The following is a 12,522-nucleotide window of genomic DNA, read 5'->3' on the forward strand; positions in this document are numbered from 1 at the left end:
TACAAGAGGAATGCTAAACAATAAATAGTATAGTAAAAGAGTGGCTTTGACAGTCGTAATTTCGGGAGTTTAGTAATTTTCAGCATGACCTCCTTTGGCGGGTTAAAATGTGAAAAGACCCGACCGCTTGCGTCGAGAACCCAATGGGTAGACGACCAATGTTGCAACAAACAGGCCGACTGTGATTCCCACAGCAACAGAAGTCATTGTAGCACCGAGCGCAGTGGTGTTTGTGGTCTGAGCCTGCTGGTTGCTGCCGTCGTGTTTCGTGGTGTTGGATACAATTTCATTAGCCAACACAATGCCCTGCACGAGCGACCCCTGCGAGGCGACACCGCTAGGCACCAGCACAAAAATACCCGGCAACATTGCAGCAAACGCAAGACCATGGCCAATACGAGAGTACAAATTTCCAAGAATCCCGACAACAAAGGCTCCGATTGCCGATGTAAACGAGGACGCTGACGGTACAGCTCTCTGCACAAAGTAAATTACCGTGTATCCGGCAGACGAAATGAGAATCATGGTGGGAAGCTGTCGCCAGCTTGCTTGGTTCACCATGCCCAGAAATAGCGGTGCTAGAGGTGCGAAAAGGATTTTCCATTTGTCGTCAAGCTTCCGAGTGCACACTGTTTCCGACGTCGCACCTGTATCAATCCAGCCGTAGATAAGAGACCCCAGAGTTATTCCAAACGAGAGAAACTCTGAATAGATAATGGCATAGAACATCCGCACGCTACCGGCCACCAGGTTTTTACTCTGGAGCTCTAAAGAGCCACAAAGAATGATATATCCAGGTAAAATCAGCGCCAGCGACCCTTGCACAATGGCCGAAAAACAAAACAGCCTTTCGCCATTGTGCCATATAGAGCCCATAGCCCGACCAATAAAACTGACAAGAATAGACGACGTGACTTCAAACACGTTGTTGTACAAATCGGACCGGGGCGCAACCCACACCTGAAGGAACCCAACCAGTCCGCCTAACCAGAAAGTAATGGGAATATCCCACCACCATCCACCAAAACTGAAAACGCAAAAGTTTGCTGTAGCCAGGGCAAAAAAGAGCACCGACAGATACTTGTTGTACATCGGCTTGGATGCAAGCAGCTCGTCAATACTTTCCCCTGCCGTTTCAAGATCCATCTCGTCGTGAATGACCTTTTTATAGATTGCGTGTGTGCGATCAAGCTTGACGAGGTTTAGACCTTGAGTAACCCGTAAAAGTTTCGTTTCAGAGGTATGGGTAGTGACGTCTCCAAACGAAACAAGCATACAGCCAGGCATATAGAGGAATTGCGCATCGATTTCCAAAACACGCGCAATCATCACCAAATATTCTTCTAGTCGATGAGATGGCGCACCGAAAAGCATAAGAGCCCGGCCAATACGGAGAATGAACCGCTGTCGCTGAAGGACGTCTGCGATATGTACAGTGATGCGGTACCGCTCGGCCATGCGAGCCTTTTTACGCCGTTTGGCCTCCGCCTTTGCCTGAGCTTTCGCCTGAGCTTTCGCTTTAGCTGCCTGGGCTTCGGCTGCTCTTCGCTGCTTGTCAGCCTTTGATTTCTCCTTGTCCTTGCCAATCGAGTGCAGCATGTCTGCACTAGCAGGAGCAAGTGTGCTCATAGAGCTTGCAGCCAACTTGCTCAAAGACATCACAGATTGTGTGCTGCGGTGCTTATACCACTTTGGCCGCTTTTTAGAGCCGCCCGTTCCAACATCATCGGTCGAGTGCGATCTGAAATAACCAGGACGTTGCTGATCATCGGACAACGACATCGGCGATGTGGGTGTTCTGGAAAACTCAGGCGAAAGGTCTGGAGATCCAACTGGAGATTGAAACCCAGAAGTGGAGGGCGAGTTCGCTGAACTGACAAGGGTCGTCTGGGACTTGTTGTCGTCCTCGTCGGCGTACAGTCTCAGCAAGGCACCGAGAACACCTTCCTTGACCCGCTTTGGAGGAGCGACGTAAGGGGCATCGCCGCCTTCAATCTGAGGTTCTGGACCATCTTCGTCACGCATACCGTCCGAGTCATCATCGTCGCACACATCAAGATCCATGAGACCAGCATTCATGAGATAGTTATGATTCGGCACATAGAGAGCATCATTAGGCTCGGCTGAGTTTCCTCCTTTCTTAACGTGCTGGTTGACCAGTTGGGCGGCTAAATCACGTGCCTCCGCTCGGGCGTCTTCCGACAACTGAGCAGCTACTTCAGCAGACGTGCGGCTTCGAGTACTGCCGCGAGTGCGCTTTGATTCCATTGAGTCCCGCTTCCCATCCTCAGAGGGCGTTCTGCTCAATTTTTTCTCGTCGTATGGTATAACAGCGCTTTCATAGTCCTCAAGGCGGCGCTGGTCTAGAGTTTCGGTTTCAAGTTCTTTCAAGCGCTTTTCAAGCTCAAAATCATTGAGCTCGTGAGCTCGGGAATTATAAGATGGCCGTGGCATCTCTGGAACGAATTGCTCAGGCTCATGTGGTTCCAGGCGGGGAGAACCGTTCAGGCTCGAAGGCATAGAGTGAGCCATTTGATTTTTTTCCAATGACCGTAACAAAGTGTTGCGGCGCTGCCGGTATTCCTCTTCAAGCTTCGTAGAGTTCTCTTCCTCTACCTCAGCCGCTCCTGGTGCTAAGCCTCCGCTGACCCGCGACCCAACGTCTAGCAGACCGGTGTACATTTGCGCGCTATTGTCTACTAGTGGCGGCGGCGTGATCTGGAGCTGTGGCGTTGACCCAGATTGAGGCTCTGTGGGCAAGTTTCGGTTGGCCAATGTGTTGAAGCGGGTCTGCTCATCGTCGTCGCTGCTCTCGTCGTCAGAACTCGCATCAGAGGCTTCAAGAACGGGGAACATATGGGACCCACTAGCTGCATTTGAGCCAGAATATCCTGGTCCAAGCTCGACCGACGCAGTGTCGGAGAGATCATCGTTGCTATCCAGAGATCTCCGGGACGGGTCATCCCGAGCTGAGGAGATTCCTTGGCCTTCTGGAAACCTCACGGATTTTGGATTTTTTCGTTTAAAAGAATCTTCCGGAGGATTGCTCATTGTCCAAACAACTCAAGACAAAAATAGTAAGAGGGTTTGAAATTGCTTGAACGTGGGCGGTGTGAGGTCTAAAAATATACAATTAGGTGAAAAGGAGGTCGAAAATCATTACGTCGTTGGAACCCCTTACCCATCGGATCCGTGAGGTCTACGTTAGGCGGGCTTGGAAGGGCCAATTGAAGTTTGTTTGGAATTATTTATATTGAAACAGGGTTTTTACATCTTTCCGGCCCATGCCAAAAGCGGTGCCTATTCAACTCGAACCCAGGGTGTTTTGCTTGGGTGCGTGGGTCCGGTCAATCGCACACTTGCATCACTGATCTAGATAGCCCGGAAAATGAGGTGCTGGGGCTATTTTGCATTATACTTCCAGAGAACCTTTGTGCATACAAATGCGGGCAAACGGGTAAATTCGATCGTTTAATGCTATTTCAAAGAAATTCCCGGGCACATAGTTCAATCTCCGTCGTTTGATATCAATGTTCTTCCGCTGACGTTCGCTATCATGCATAAGCTAAAAGATTTCCGCAGATAAAAAGTTCAGGAAGTACGTAATTGCCAAGCCTAAACGAGTGGCCATTTTCACGTTCTTTTATTGTTATTTCATATATCAAAATTCAGAACGAGAGCGACGATTCGAGCTGTGTCCATTAGATTGGGGTCTCAAGAATTCAGCCTCAAGCCCAGCTCATCTAGCCGCTCGCAATGTGGCATGGGATGGTTCAACGCTTGCTGATACTTTTCTTGATCCCTAACAAACCAGCCCATAGACTCACGAAGCATTTCCTCACGTATATGATGTTCGTGCTCGCAATTGACCCGTAGCACAGAAACGTACTTTGCTTCTGCTTCACGGTCCAGGCGCCTCAGCTTGACGTCAGACAAACCTTGTACGTCAAGAGGGTTCACATAAAAGTTTACGCCAAATCTGGGGGTATGACGTAGCTGGATGTAGGGCGGCTCACGGTCGAATTTGAAGCGGGGAGCAGCAGCCGCAGCAGACGAATCGCCGCCGAAAATCAGGGAAAAGATATATGGCACAATAATAAAAAGAAGGGGTAAAAACTGCATGAACCTTTGCATCCGCGTGGGCTGTTCACCGGCAGCTTCACCACCCTGGTGCGCTGCGCGACGTCTGGCTTGCTCACCAAACTGTGCAAATGGATTGCCCGCATTGAACGTGTATACCCGCGGGCCCCCAGCACCTCCGAATGCGAACTGTGTACCGCCGCCGCCGAACGGGCCGCCGAATGCTCCGCCAAATGGGCTGCCGAATGCCTGATTACCGCCAAAAAAAGCAGAAAAAATGTCCTCGGGGTCGAATCCTCCGTGCATACCACCACCAGCGAAAGGTGAGCCGCCCGCAGCCCGCCCAAATGCGGAAGCTCCGGAAGGCATTCCACCGCGCTGTTCCGGGTCAGCGCCAGTCTGGTCGTATATCCGCTTTTTGTCTGCATCACTGAGAACCTGGAACGCCTTGGACACCCGCTTGAACGCTTCGTCGGCCTGGGGCGCTGCATTCTTGTCTGGATGCATAGTAAGGGCCAGTCGCCGGTAGGATTTGCGCACCTCTGTCTCAGTGCAGTCTTTTTTGATCTTAAGAATCTCGTAGTAGTCCGTCGCCTGGCACCTCATCACTCGTTTCACCGCCTCATGCTGCTCTGCTGTGTACGACCGGTCCTGGTTGCCTTGTTTGTGGTCTCTTCTAGACGCAGTTCCTCCAGAGGTGTCTGCTCCCGTTGAGGACATTTTACAAGTGGCGGTTGGGAAAAGTCACTAGTGGGAGTTTGACAGATTCTCTTTGATGTACGTCGTGGCAGAAAGTGAAAGGGCACAAATTACAGGTGTCAAATAGATGCTTTAAAAAAAATAACTAAACTCGTATACGCTAGTAGCACTAAAACGAGTATGTATTTCTTCGCCTCAACAAATTACCGGCCAGCCGTAATCACACCTCCAGAGATTGGTTCTTCACTTGGCCTGCTTACAACTAGATAATTTACGCGTCGCGAAAAATGTCAGTGGCAGTGAAACGATCTCCAGAAACAGAGATTGATCCGGCCAAGCGGTCGCGCACTCAGCCAACCCAATTCGAGGAAGACCTTACCAGGCTTCATTCGCAAAAAGGCCAGTCCGTCGATCAGATTTGGGCCCGTCCAGAGGTGCCCAGCGACTTTCGTTCAAAGGATATAGTGTTCCAACAGATCGATGCAGAGGAAACTACGCTCAATGGAGAGAGCACTGTTCGTCTCTTTGGCGTCACGGATACAGGCAACTCTATCATGTGCGATGTCACAGGGTTCCTACACTACTTTTATGTTCCCGTACCGATTTTGAGAGATGGCGCCAGCGAGCCATTTACCGACGAGGATGTTCGTGAATTTGCAGCATACTTGCGGGAGCAGTTTCCTGGTCTCGCAAAAATTGAAATTGTCATGAAACAGAGCCTCTGGGGCTACCGATCAGAACACAAGAGCCCATTTTTCAAGATCTTCGGTCGGGACCCCATGGCGGTGACCAGAATGCGTTCATCTTTTGAGCACAACAATATCCAGTTCAAGCGGTACGAATTCAGCCAACAAACTTATGACAACATCTCCTATACCTTGCGATGCACCGTGGACTGTCATATCACCGGGATGTCCTGGTTGACGCTACCGAAAGACAAGTACGTTGTTGTGCCAGACAATAAACGGCAAGCTAGAACTCAATTGGAAGTTTCTGTTTCTTTCAAAGATTTAATTGCACATTCTCCTGATGGTGAGTTCTTAAAGTCTGCTCCCCTGCGGGTACTGAGTTTCGATATCGAGTGCGCTGGCCGCAAGGGTATTTTTCCCGACCCTGCTATCGATCCGGTCATCCAAATCGCTAATATGGTTCAAGTCCAAGGTGAGAAAACACCGTTTATTCGAAACGTGTTCACAGTTGGTACCTGCTCGAAAATTGCTGGCACTCAAGTACTAGAGTACGAGCGTGAACAAGATCTACTTACGGACTGGTCCAAGTTCATGAATGAAGTCGACCCGGACGTGATTATTGGCTATAACACGTCAAACTTTGATTTCCCCTATCTTATTAACCGTGCGGAGGCTCTCAAGCTGCGGCAGTTCCCATATTTTGCCCGTCTTAAGCATGTTCAAAATGTCGTGTCGCTCGAAAAGTTCTCATCCAAGGCTTATGGTACTCTTGAGAATAAGGCTACCAACGTAGATGGTCGTATTCAAATCGATATGCTTCAGTATATCAGACGCGAATACAAGTTGCGAAGCTACTCACTGAATTCTGTTTCGGCACATTTCCTCGAGGAGCAGAAAGAAGACGTCCACCACTCCATCATTACTGAATTACAAAATGGAAATGCAGAGTCCCGTCACCGCTTAGCTGTTTACTGCTTGAAAGATGCCTACCTACCGTTGCGTTTGATGGACAAGCTTATGGCCTTGGTCAATATGACAGAAATGGCTCGTGTAACCGGTGTGCCTATCTCATATCTCTTGAGTCGCGGTCAGCAAATCAAGGTTATTTCACAACTTTTCCGCAAGGCACTCGAAGTTGGGATGGTTGTTCCTAACATGAAGCAAGAGGGCTCTAGTGACGAACAATACGAGGGTGCCACGGTCATTGAACCTGTTAGGGGCTACTATAGCATGCCCATTGCCACGTTGGATTTCAGCAGTCTGTATCCGAGTGTTATGATGGCTCACAATCTCTGTTATACAACACTTATTGAAGATCGTTCAACCATTGATCGGTTGAATCTCAAAGAAGGAGAGGACTACATTCGCACACCCAATGGTGATCTCTTTGTCACAACCAAGATCAGAAGAGGACTTTTACCGATAATTCTTCACGAACTGATCTCAGCTAGAAAGCGAGCAAAAGCAGATCTCAAAAACGAGACGGACCCTTTCAGACGTGCCGTGTTGGATGGCCGACAGTTGGCGTTAAAGATCTCTGCAAACTCCGTCTACGGTTTCACCGGTGCCACTGTGGGAAAATTACCATGCCTTGCCATCTCTTCTTCCGTAACTGCGTTTGGACGGCAAATGATCGAGCATACAAAGAGTATGGTAGAGAAGCATTATACGACCAAGAACGGATACGATTTTGACGCCCAGGTCATCTATGGCGACACAGACTCCGTTATGGTCAAATTTGGTCCACAAGAACTCGAAAAATGTATGGAGCTAGGTAAAGAAGCTGCCGATCTAGTATCAGAGACCTTCGTCAGCCCAATCAAACTCGAATTCGAGAAAGTCTACTTCCCTTATCTGCTAATCAACAAGAAGCGCTATGCTGGATTGTATTGGACACGACCAGACAAGTTCGATAAAATGGATACAAAGGGTATCGAGACAGTCAGGCGAGATAATTGCCAGCTCGTACAGAATGTGATTGAAACAGCACTAAATCGTATTCTGATCGACCGAGACGTCAAGGGTGCGGAAAAGTATGTGAAACAGGTTATCTCAGACCTCTTGCAAAATCGTATTGACTTGAGCCAGCTTGTTATCACCAAAGCGCTCACCAAGGACAACTACGATGACGGCGATAAACAAGCTCACGTTGCGCTGGCGAAGCGAATGAGGGCTCGAGATCCCGGATCTGCCCCGACATTAGGTGACCGTGTAGCATACGTCATTATTCGAGGCGCTGCAGGCATGAAGAATTACCAGAAAAGTGAAGATCCAATCTATGTTCTCGAACATAACATCCCCATCGATACAGAATACTACCTGAGCAACCAACTCAGCAAGCCCCTGCTACGTATTTTTGAGCCTATTCTTGGCGACAAAGCAAACCAGCTGTTGACGGGTGCACACACTCGTACCATTTCTAAAGTTACGCCAACAACCGGCGGACTTATGAAGTTCGCTGTCAAAACAGAGCTGTGTAAAGGCTGTAAGCGTCCTCTGAGGGGCGCATATGCTAAAGGAGCTGTTTGTGAAAATTGCATTGACCGAGTGCCCGAACTATATTTACATTCGCTTGCAGATCTGAATGGCGTACAAGAGAAGTTTGCCCGTCTATGGACACAGTGTCAACGCTGCCAAGGTAGTCTACACCAAGATGTCATTTGCTCGTCAAAGGACTGTCCTATTTTCTTTATGAGGAGAAAGGCACAAAAAGAAGTCGAAACGTCGGAGAGTGAGCTCCGCAAGTTTGACTTTACGGAGTGGTAATAATTTAAGTGCGTATTTCATCAAGTTAAATTTCCTATCTCAGGGGCAATTTTCTTTAGCAAGTGATCCATATATAGTGCATGTAGATCGAACACATCATCCACGAAACATGGTGTAATTGTCTCTAGAACAAAGTCGACAAATGGGGTTTCAAGCCCAAAGCTATACTCGCGCTTGACAGCTTCCAGCAATTGAGTAGCCATGGTCGCATATCTTACAGTCAAGTTTGCTTTGATTGATCCAGACGGGAGGCGCTTGAATACTGTTGAAGCACCAGTGCCAGAATTCACACGTGTTGGATCATGTGGGGATAACATGGCTTCAGGTTTCGCCAGTATGAGGCGAGAGGAGAAATGTTCAAAGAGCGAACCGCCTTTGAGATGAAACTTAAAAGATTTTTCAAAAGAACTTTGATACTTCAGCACTCGCTTTATGGCCTTTATTCGATGTTCAGTGATTTGAATGTGTTCAGGAGAAACAATTGCCATCTTCCAGAACCTGCGAGGGAGAAAAACATTCGGCGAAATTTGTACGCCTGTTATTTGCAACGCGGCTCTACCAAGAGTCTCCAGAAACCACAATGCTCTGCTTCTCTGATCAGGTGGTATGGCAATGGAAGGGCCGCCTAAACCCAATGAGCAGAATGACTCCGACAAACTCATGTCCGCCTTGGGACGACCAGGACTGGAGCAACTCATGGTTTCTGGTACTTTTTTGAACGTAGAGCTTGTGGGGGAAGTTGAGCAAAACGAATTCACTGTGTTAGCCGAGTGAAACCGATGGGTAATTTGCTGGTGGCTGAAGTTTGGGCCGTGGGACGGCAGCCTCTGATCTCTAGCTTGGTGCATTATTCTCGAACCAGCCGGTTGGTGTGTCGGTGGCAGCGGAAGCGGCGGCAACGGCGGCAACGGCGGCAACGGCGGCAGAAATTCTTCGCATTTTGCAGGCTCCTGATAATAATCAATTAAAATAAATCCATTGTTCGATCGGTTTCTCATTATAGACGGTCCCAAAGCTTCAAGTCTTTTGATGTGATAAGAACAAAAAGGTGTCGATACGCAACCGCACGGTGAAATTGATATCTTCGTGCATTGCAGCCCTGCATGAAGGCCTGGGGCTGTTTCGCAACAGATCGGGTTCGGTGGAATGTAAATGACTGACATACGTCTCTTGAGCAAACTTTGTGGAACTGAACGCTGTTTTGAGTCTGTTTTGAGTCCGAGCTATCTTGATTTTCGGGCAGTCAATATTCTATGGTTTGAGCAGAATGTTTGGCAACTGATATCTTGCAGCTAAAGCAGGCACAGATGCACGTTAGTAATTCTATTTAACGGGGTAGCGGGCGGCAATGTCGTTAATCGGGAAAACCCCCTAGGACCGCTTCCAGCATGCTGGTAAACGCACCTGTAGCTTATTTTACGTGTACAAGTCATTAGACCTGAGCACGCTTCCCTAATACAAAGCAAAAGCTCCACTGTCAAGCACTGCATACGCGTCAGCGTGATGTAGGGTTAAGCTTCATCAAACCACGAGCATTTCAACAAGGAATGTATACAAGTCAGAACAGATTTTCATGTACCATACATACCAATAACAATGTTGCCGTCATAATGGGACTGTTTAATGGGAGGATTCTTAGGGTAACCTGCTCTTGTTTGAATCCAGCCTGCAACCAGCCCGCGTCATGAAATATCCTACATTGCTCAAGTAACTCTATTCAATAGCAACATTTTCATAAGCAGTATAAACCCAGTCCTAAGATAACCGGAAGGATGTGGAGTTACGGGTCTGCTAGAACTACTTGCGTCTACGCAACATTTTCAGTACTCTCCAACCAGACCTTGCATGGCTAACACCACCAACTGGCGGTACGAAAGGATCTGATGAAAATTAAGTTTAGGCTAACATGATTCTAAATATTATGTGTGATTGGTTTTTTATTCAATTTAGTCAACCTCCTCCATAGCGCTTTCAACAGGGGCAGCGTCTGGGGCATCAGTGGTCTCAGCAGCGTTATCAGCAGAAGACTCAGTCTCGTCAATGTTGAGACCCAGCTCGACAAGACGGTTGATGCGAGAGGCGAAGGAAGTAGGGTCCTCCAAAGCAAAACCGGAGGTGAGCATAGCAGTCTCGAACAGCAAAGTGGTCAAGTCCTTGACAGTGCGGTCGGAAGCGCCATCGGCCTCAACCTTGTTCTTGAGCTCCTTGATAATGGGGTGACGAGGAGAAATCTCAAAGATCTTCTTAGAGGACATGTAAGAAGACATGGAGCTGTCACGGAGGGCCTGGGCCTTCATGATACGCTCCATGTTGGCGGACCAACCGAACTGACCGGTACGGATAGCAGCAGGGGCAATCTCGCCAAGAGCCTCAGAAACAACAACCTTCTCGACTTGCTCACCAAGAATCTCCTTGATGGCCTTGGTAAGGTCCTCAAAGTTCTTGATGTCCTCCTCGCGCTGCTTCTTCTCTTCCTCGGTCTCCTCAAGCTCGAAGTCCTTGGTGATGTCAACAAGCTTCTTATCCTCGAACTCCTTGAGCTGCTGGACAGCGTACTCATCAATGGGGTCGGTCATGAAGAGAACCTCAAAGCCCTTGCGCTTGAAGACATCCAAGAAGGGAGACTTCTCAAGAACCTTGGTAGACTCACCAGTGATGTAGTAGATGTTCTTCTGGTGCTCGGGCATACGAGTGACGTAGTCAGTGAGCGAAGTAGGCTCGCCAGCAGACTTGGTAGACTGGTAACGGAGCAACTTAGCAAGAGCAGCACGGTTGGTAGCATCCTCGTGGATACCGAGCTTGATGTTTTTGCTAAAAGCAGTGTAGAACTTAGTGAACTGCTCCTGGTCCTCAGCGATCTCGTTGAAGGTCTCGATAAGCTTCTTAACGATGTTCTTGCGGATGACCTTCATGATCTTGTTCTGCTGCAGAACCTCACGAGACAAGTTCAAAGGCAACTCCTCGCTGTCCACAACACCCTTGACGAACGACAGCCAGTCAGGGATGAGCTCCTCAGAGTCATCAGTGATGAAAACGCGGCGGACGTACAGCTTGATGTTGTGTGCCTTCTTCTTACCGTCAAAGAGGTCGAAGGGAGCACGGCCGGGAACGAAAAGGATGGCCTTGAACTCGAGCTGACCCTCAACAGAGAAGTGCTTAACAGCGAGTGGGTCTTCCCAGTCGTTAGAGATAGTCTTGTAGAAGGTATTGTACTCCTCCTTGGTGATCTCACTGGGAGGGCGAGTCCACAAGGGCTTGGTCTTGTTAAGTTCCTCGTTCTCGGTGACAGTCTCCTTGATCTTCTTGGGCTCCTTCTTCTTCTTCTCCTCGGCATCCTCATCGACCTCCTCAATCTTGGGCTTCTTGTCGTCGTCGACCTTCTCCTCCTCCTCGTCAGCAGGGACCTCCTTCTCGATCTCCTTGGTGACAACGAGCTGGATGGGGTAGGCAACGAACTCAGAGTGCTTCTTAACGACATCCTTGATGCGCTTCTCCTCCAGGTACTCAAGCTGGTCATCCTTGAGATGCATGCGAATCAAAGTACCACGAGAAAGAGGCTCGTTGACGGTGTCCTTGGTGATGGTGTACTTGCCGCCGGCGGCAGACTCCCAAATGTACTGCTCATCGTCGTTGTGCTTGGTGATAACCTCAACACGGTCAGAAACCAAGAAAAGAGAGTAGAAACCAACACCGAACTGACCAATCATAGACATGTCGGCACCACCGGCCAAAGCGTCCATCAAGAACTGCTTGGTGCCGGACTTGGCAATGGTACCCAGGTTGTTGACGAGATCAGCCTTGGTCATACCAATACCGCTGTCACGGATCTCCAAAATGTGCTCCTCCTTGCGGGGGTTGATGCGAATGAAGAGGTTGGGCTCAGAGTCCAACTGCTTCGAGTCGCTAAGTGAAACGTAGCGGATCTTGTCCAAAGCATCGGAAGCGTTGGAAATGAGCTCACGAAGGAAAATTTCCTTGTTGGAGTAGACCGTGTTAATGATCAAACTCATCAACTGAGAGATCTCAGCCTGAAACTCAAACGATTCAGAAGACATTTTTGAATATAGATTGGGTTGTGATCGTGCAGCAACCTCTCGGGTCATTTATATAGCTGTGTCAGCTGAAATTCTAGTGAGTTCCATGGCTTATGTAAATGAAATTTATGGAACCTCTGGAGATTCTCGAGTGGATCATGGGCAGAAACAGGCAAGTTAAGTCCGTTTCCATGGCCGGTATTGAAATATAAGGAATAATGTAATTATCAATAAGACTCAAATACATACAGGTA

General features: G+C 48.6%; 5 protein-coding genes across 5 annotated transcripts; 1 reads left to right on the forward strand and 4 right to left on the reverse strand.

Moving 5' to 3' along the window:
- Positions 1-102: 102 nt before the first annotated feature.
- Positions 103-3,051, reverse strand: B9G98_02273 (Pheromone-regulated membrane protein 10; the record flags this gene model as incomplete). The annotated part of the gene is made up of 1 exon (XM_024808830.1): positions 103-3,051. One exon carries the CDS (start codon positions 3,049-3,051, stop codon positions 103-105), a length of 2,949 nt encoding a protein of 982 aa, XP_024664598.1.
- Positions 3,052-3,714: 663 nt separating this feature from the next.
- Positions 3,715-4,800, reverse strand: B9G98_02274 (putative J domain-containing protein C17A3.05c; the record flags this gene model as incomplete). The annotated part of the gene is made up of 1 exon (XM_024808831.1): positions 3,715-4,800. One exon carries the CDS (start codon positions 4,798-4,800, stop codon positions 3,715-3,717), a length of 1,086 nt encoding a protein of 361 aa, XP_024664599.1.
- Positions 4,801-5,066: 266 nt separating this feature from the next.
- Positions 5,067-8,234, forward strand: B9G98_02275 (DNA polymerase delta catalytic subunit; the record flags this gene model as incomplete). The annotated part of the gene is made up of 1 exon (XM_024808832.1): positions 5,067-8,234. One exon carries the CDS (start codon positions 5,067-5,069, stop codon positions 8,232-8,234), a length of 3,168 nt encoding a protein of 1,055 aa, XP_024664600.1.
- Positions 8,235-8,254: 20 nt separating this feature from the next.
- Positions 8,255-9,232, reverse strand: B9G98_02276 (hypothetical protein; the record flags this gene model as incomplete). The annotated part of the gene is made up of 1 exon (XM_024808833.1): positions 8,255-9,232. The coding sequence occupies one exon, from the start codon at positions 9,230-9,232 to the stop codon at positions 8,255-8,257; it is 978 nt and encodes a 325-aa protein (XP_024664601.1).
- A 948-nt stretch (positions 9,233-10,180) lies between these two features.
- On the reverse strand, positions 10,181-12,289 carry B9G98_02277 (Heat shock protein 90; the record flags this gene model as incomplete). The annotated part of the gene is made up of 1 exon (XM_024808834.1): positions 10,181-12,289. One exon carries the CDS (start codon positions 12,287-12,289, stop codon positions 10,181-10,183), a length of 2,109 nt encoding a protein of 702 aa, XP_024664602.1.
- Between the last annotated feature and the right edge of the window lie 233 nt (positions 12,290-12,522).

Source organism: Wickerhamiella sorbophila, assembly GCF_002251995.1.
Source record: "Wickerhamiella sorbophila strain DS02 chromosome Unknown contig3, whole genome shotgun sequence".
Classification (NCBI taxonomy): Eukaryota; Fungi; Ascomycota; class Dipodascomycetes; order Dipodascales; family Trichomonascaceae; genus Wickerhamiella; species Wickerhamiella sorbophila.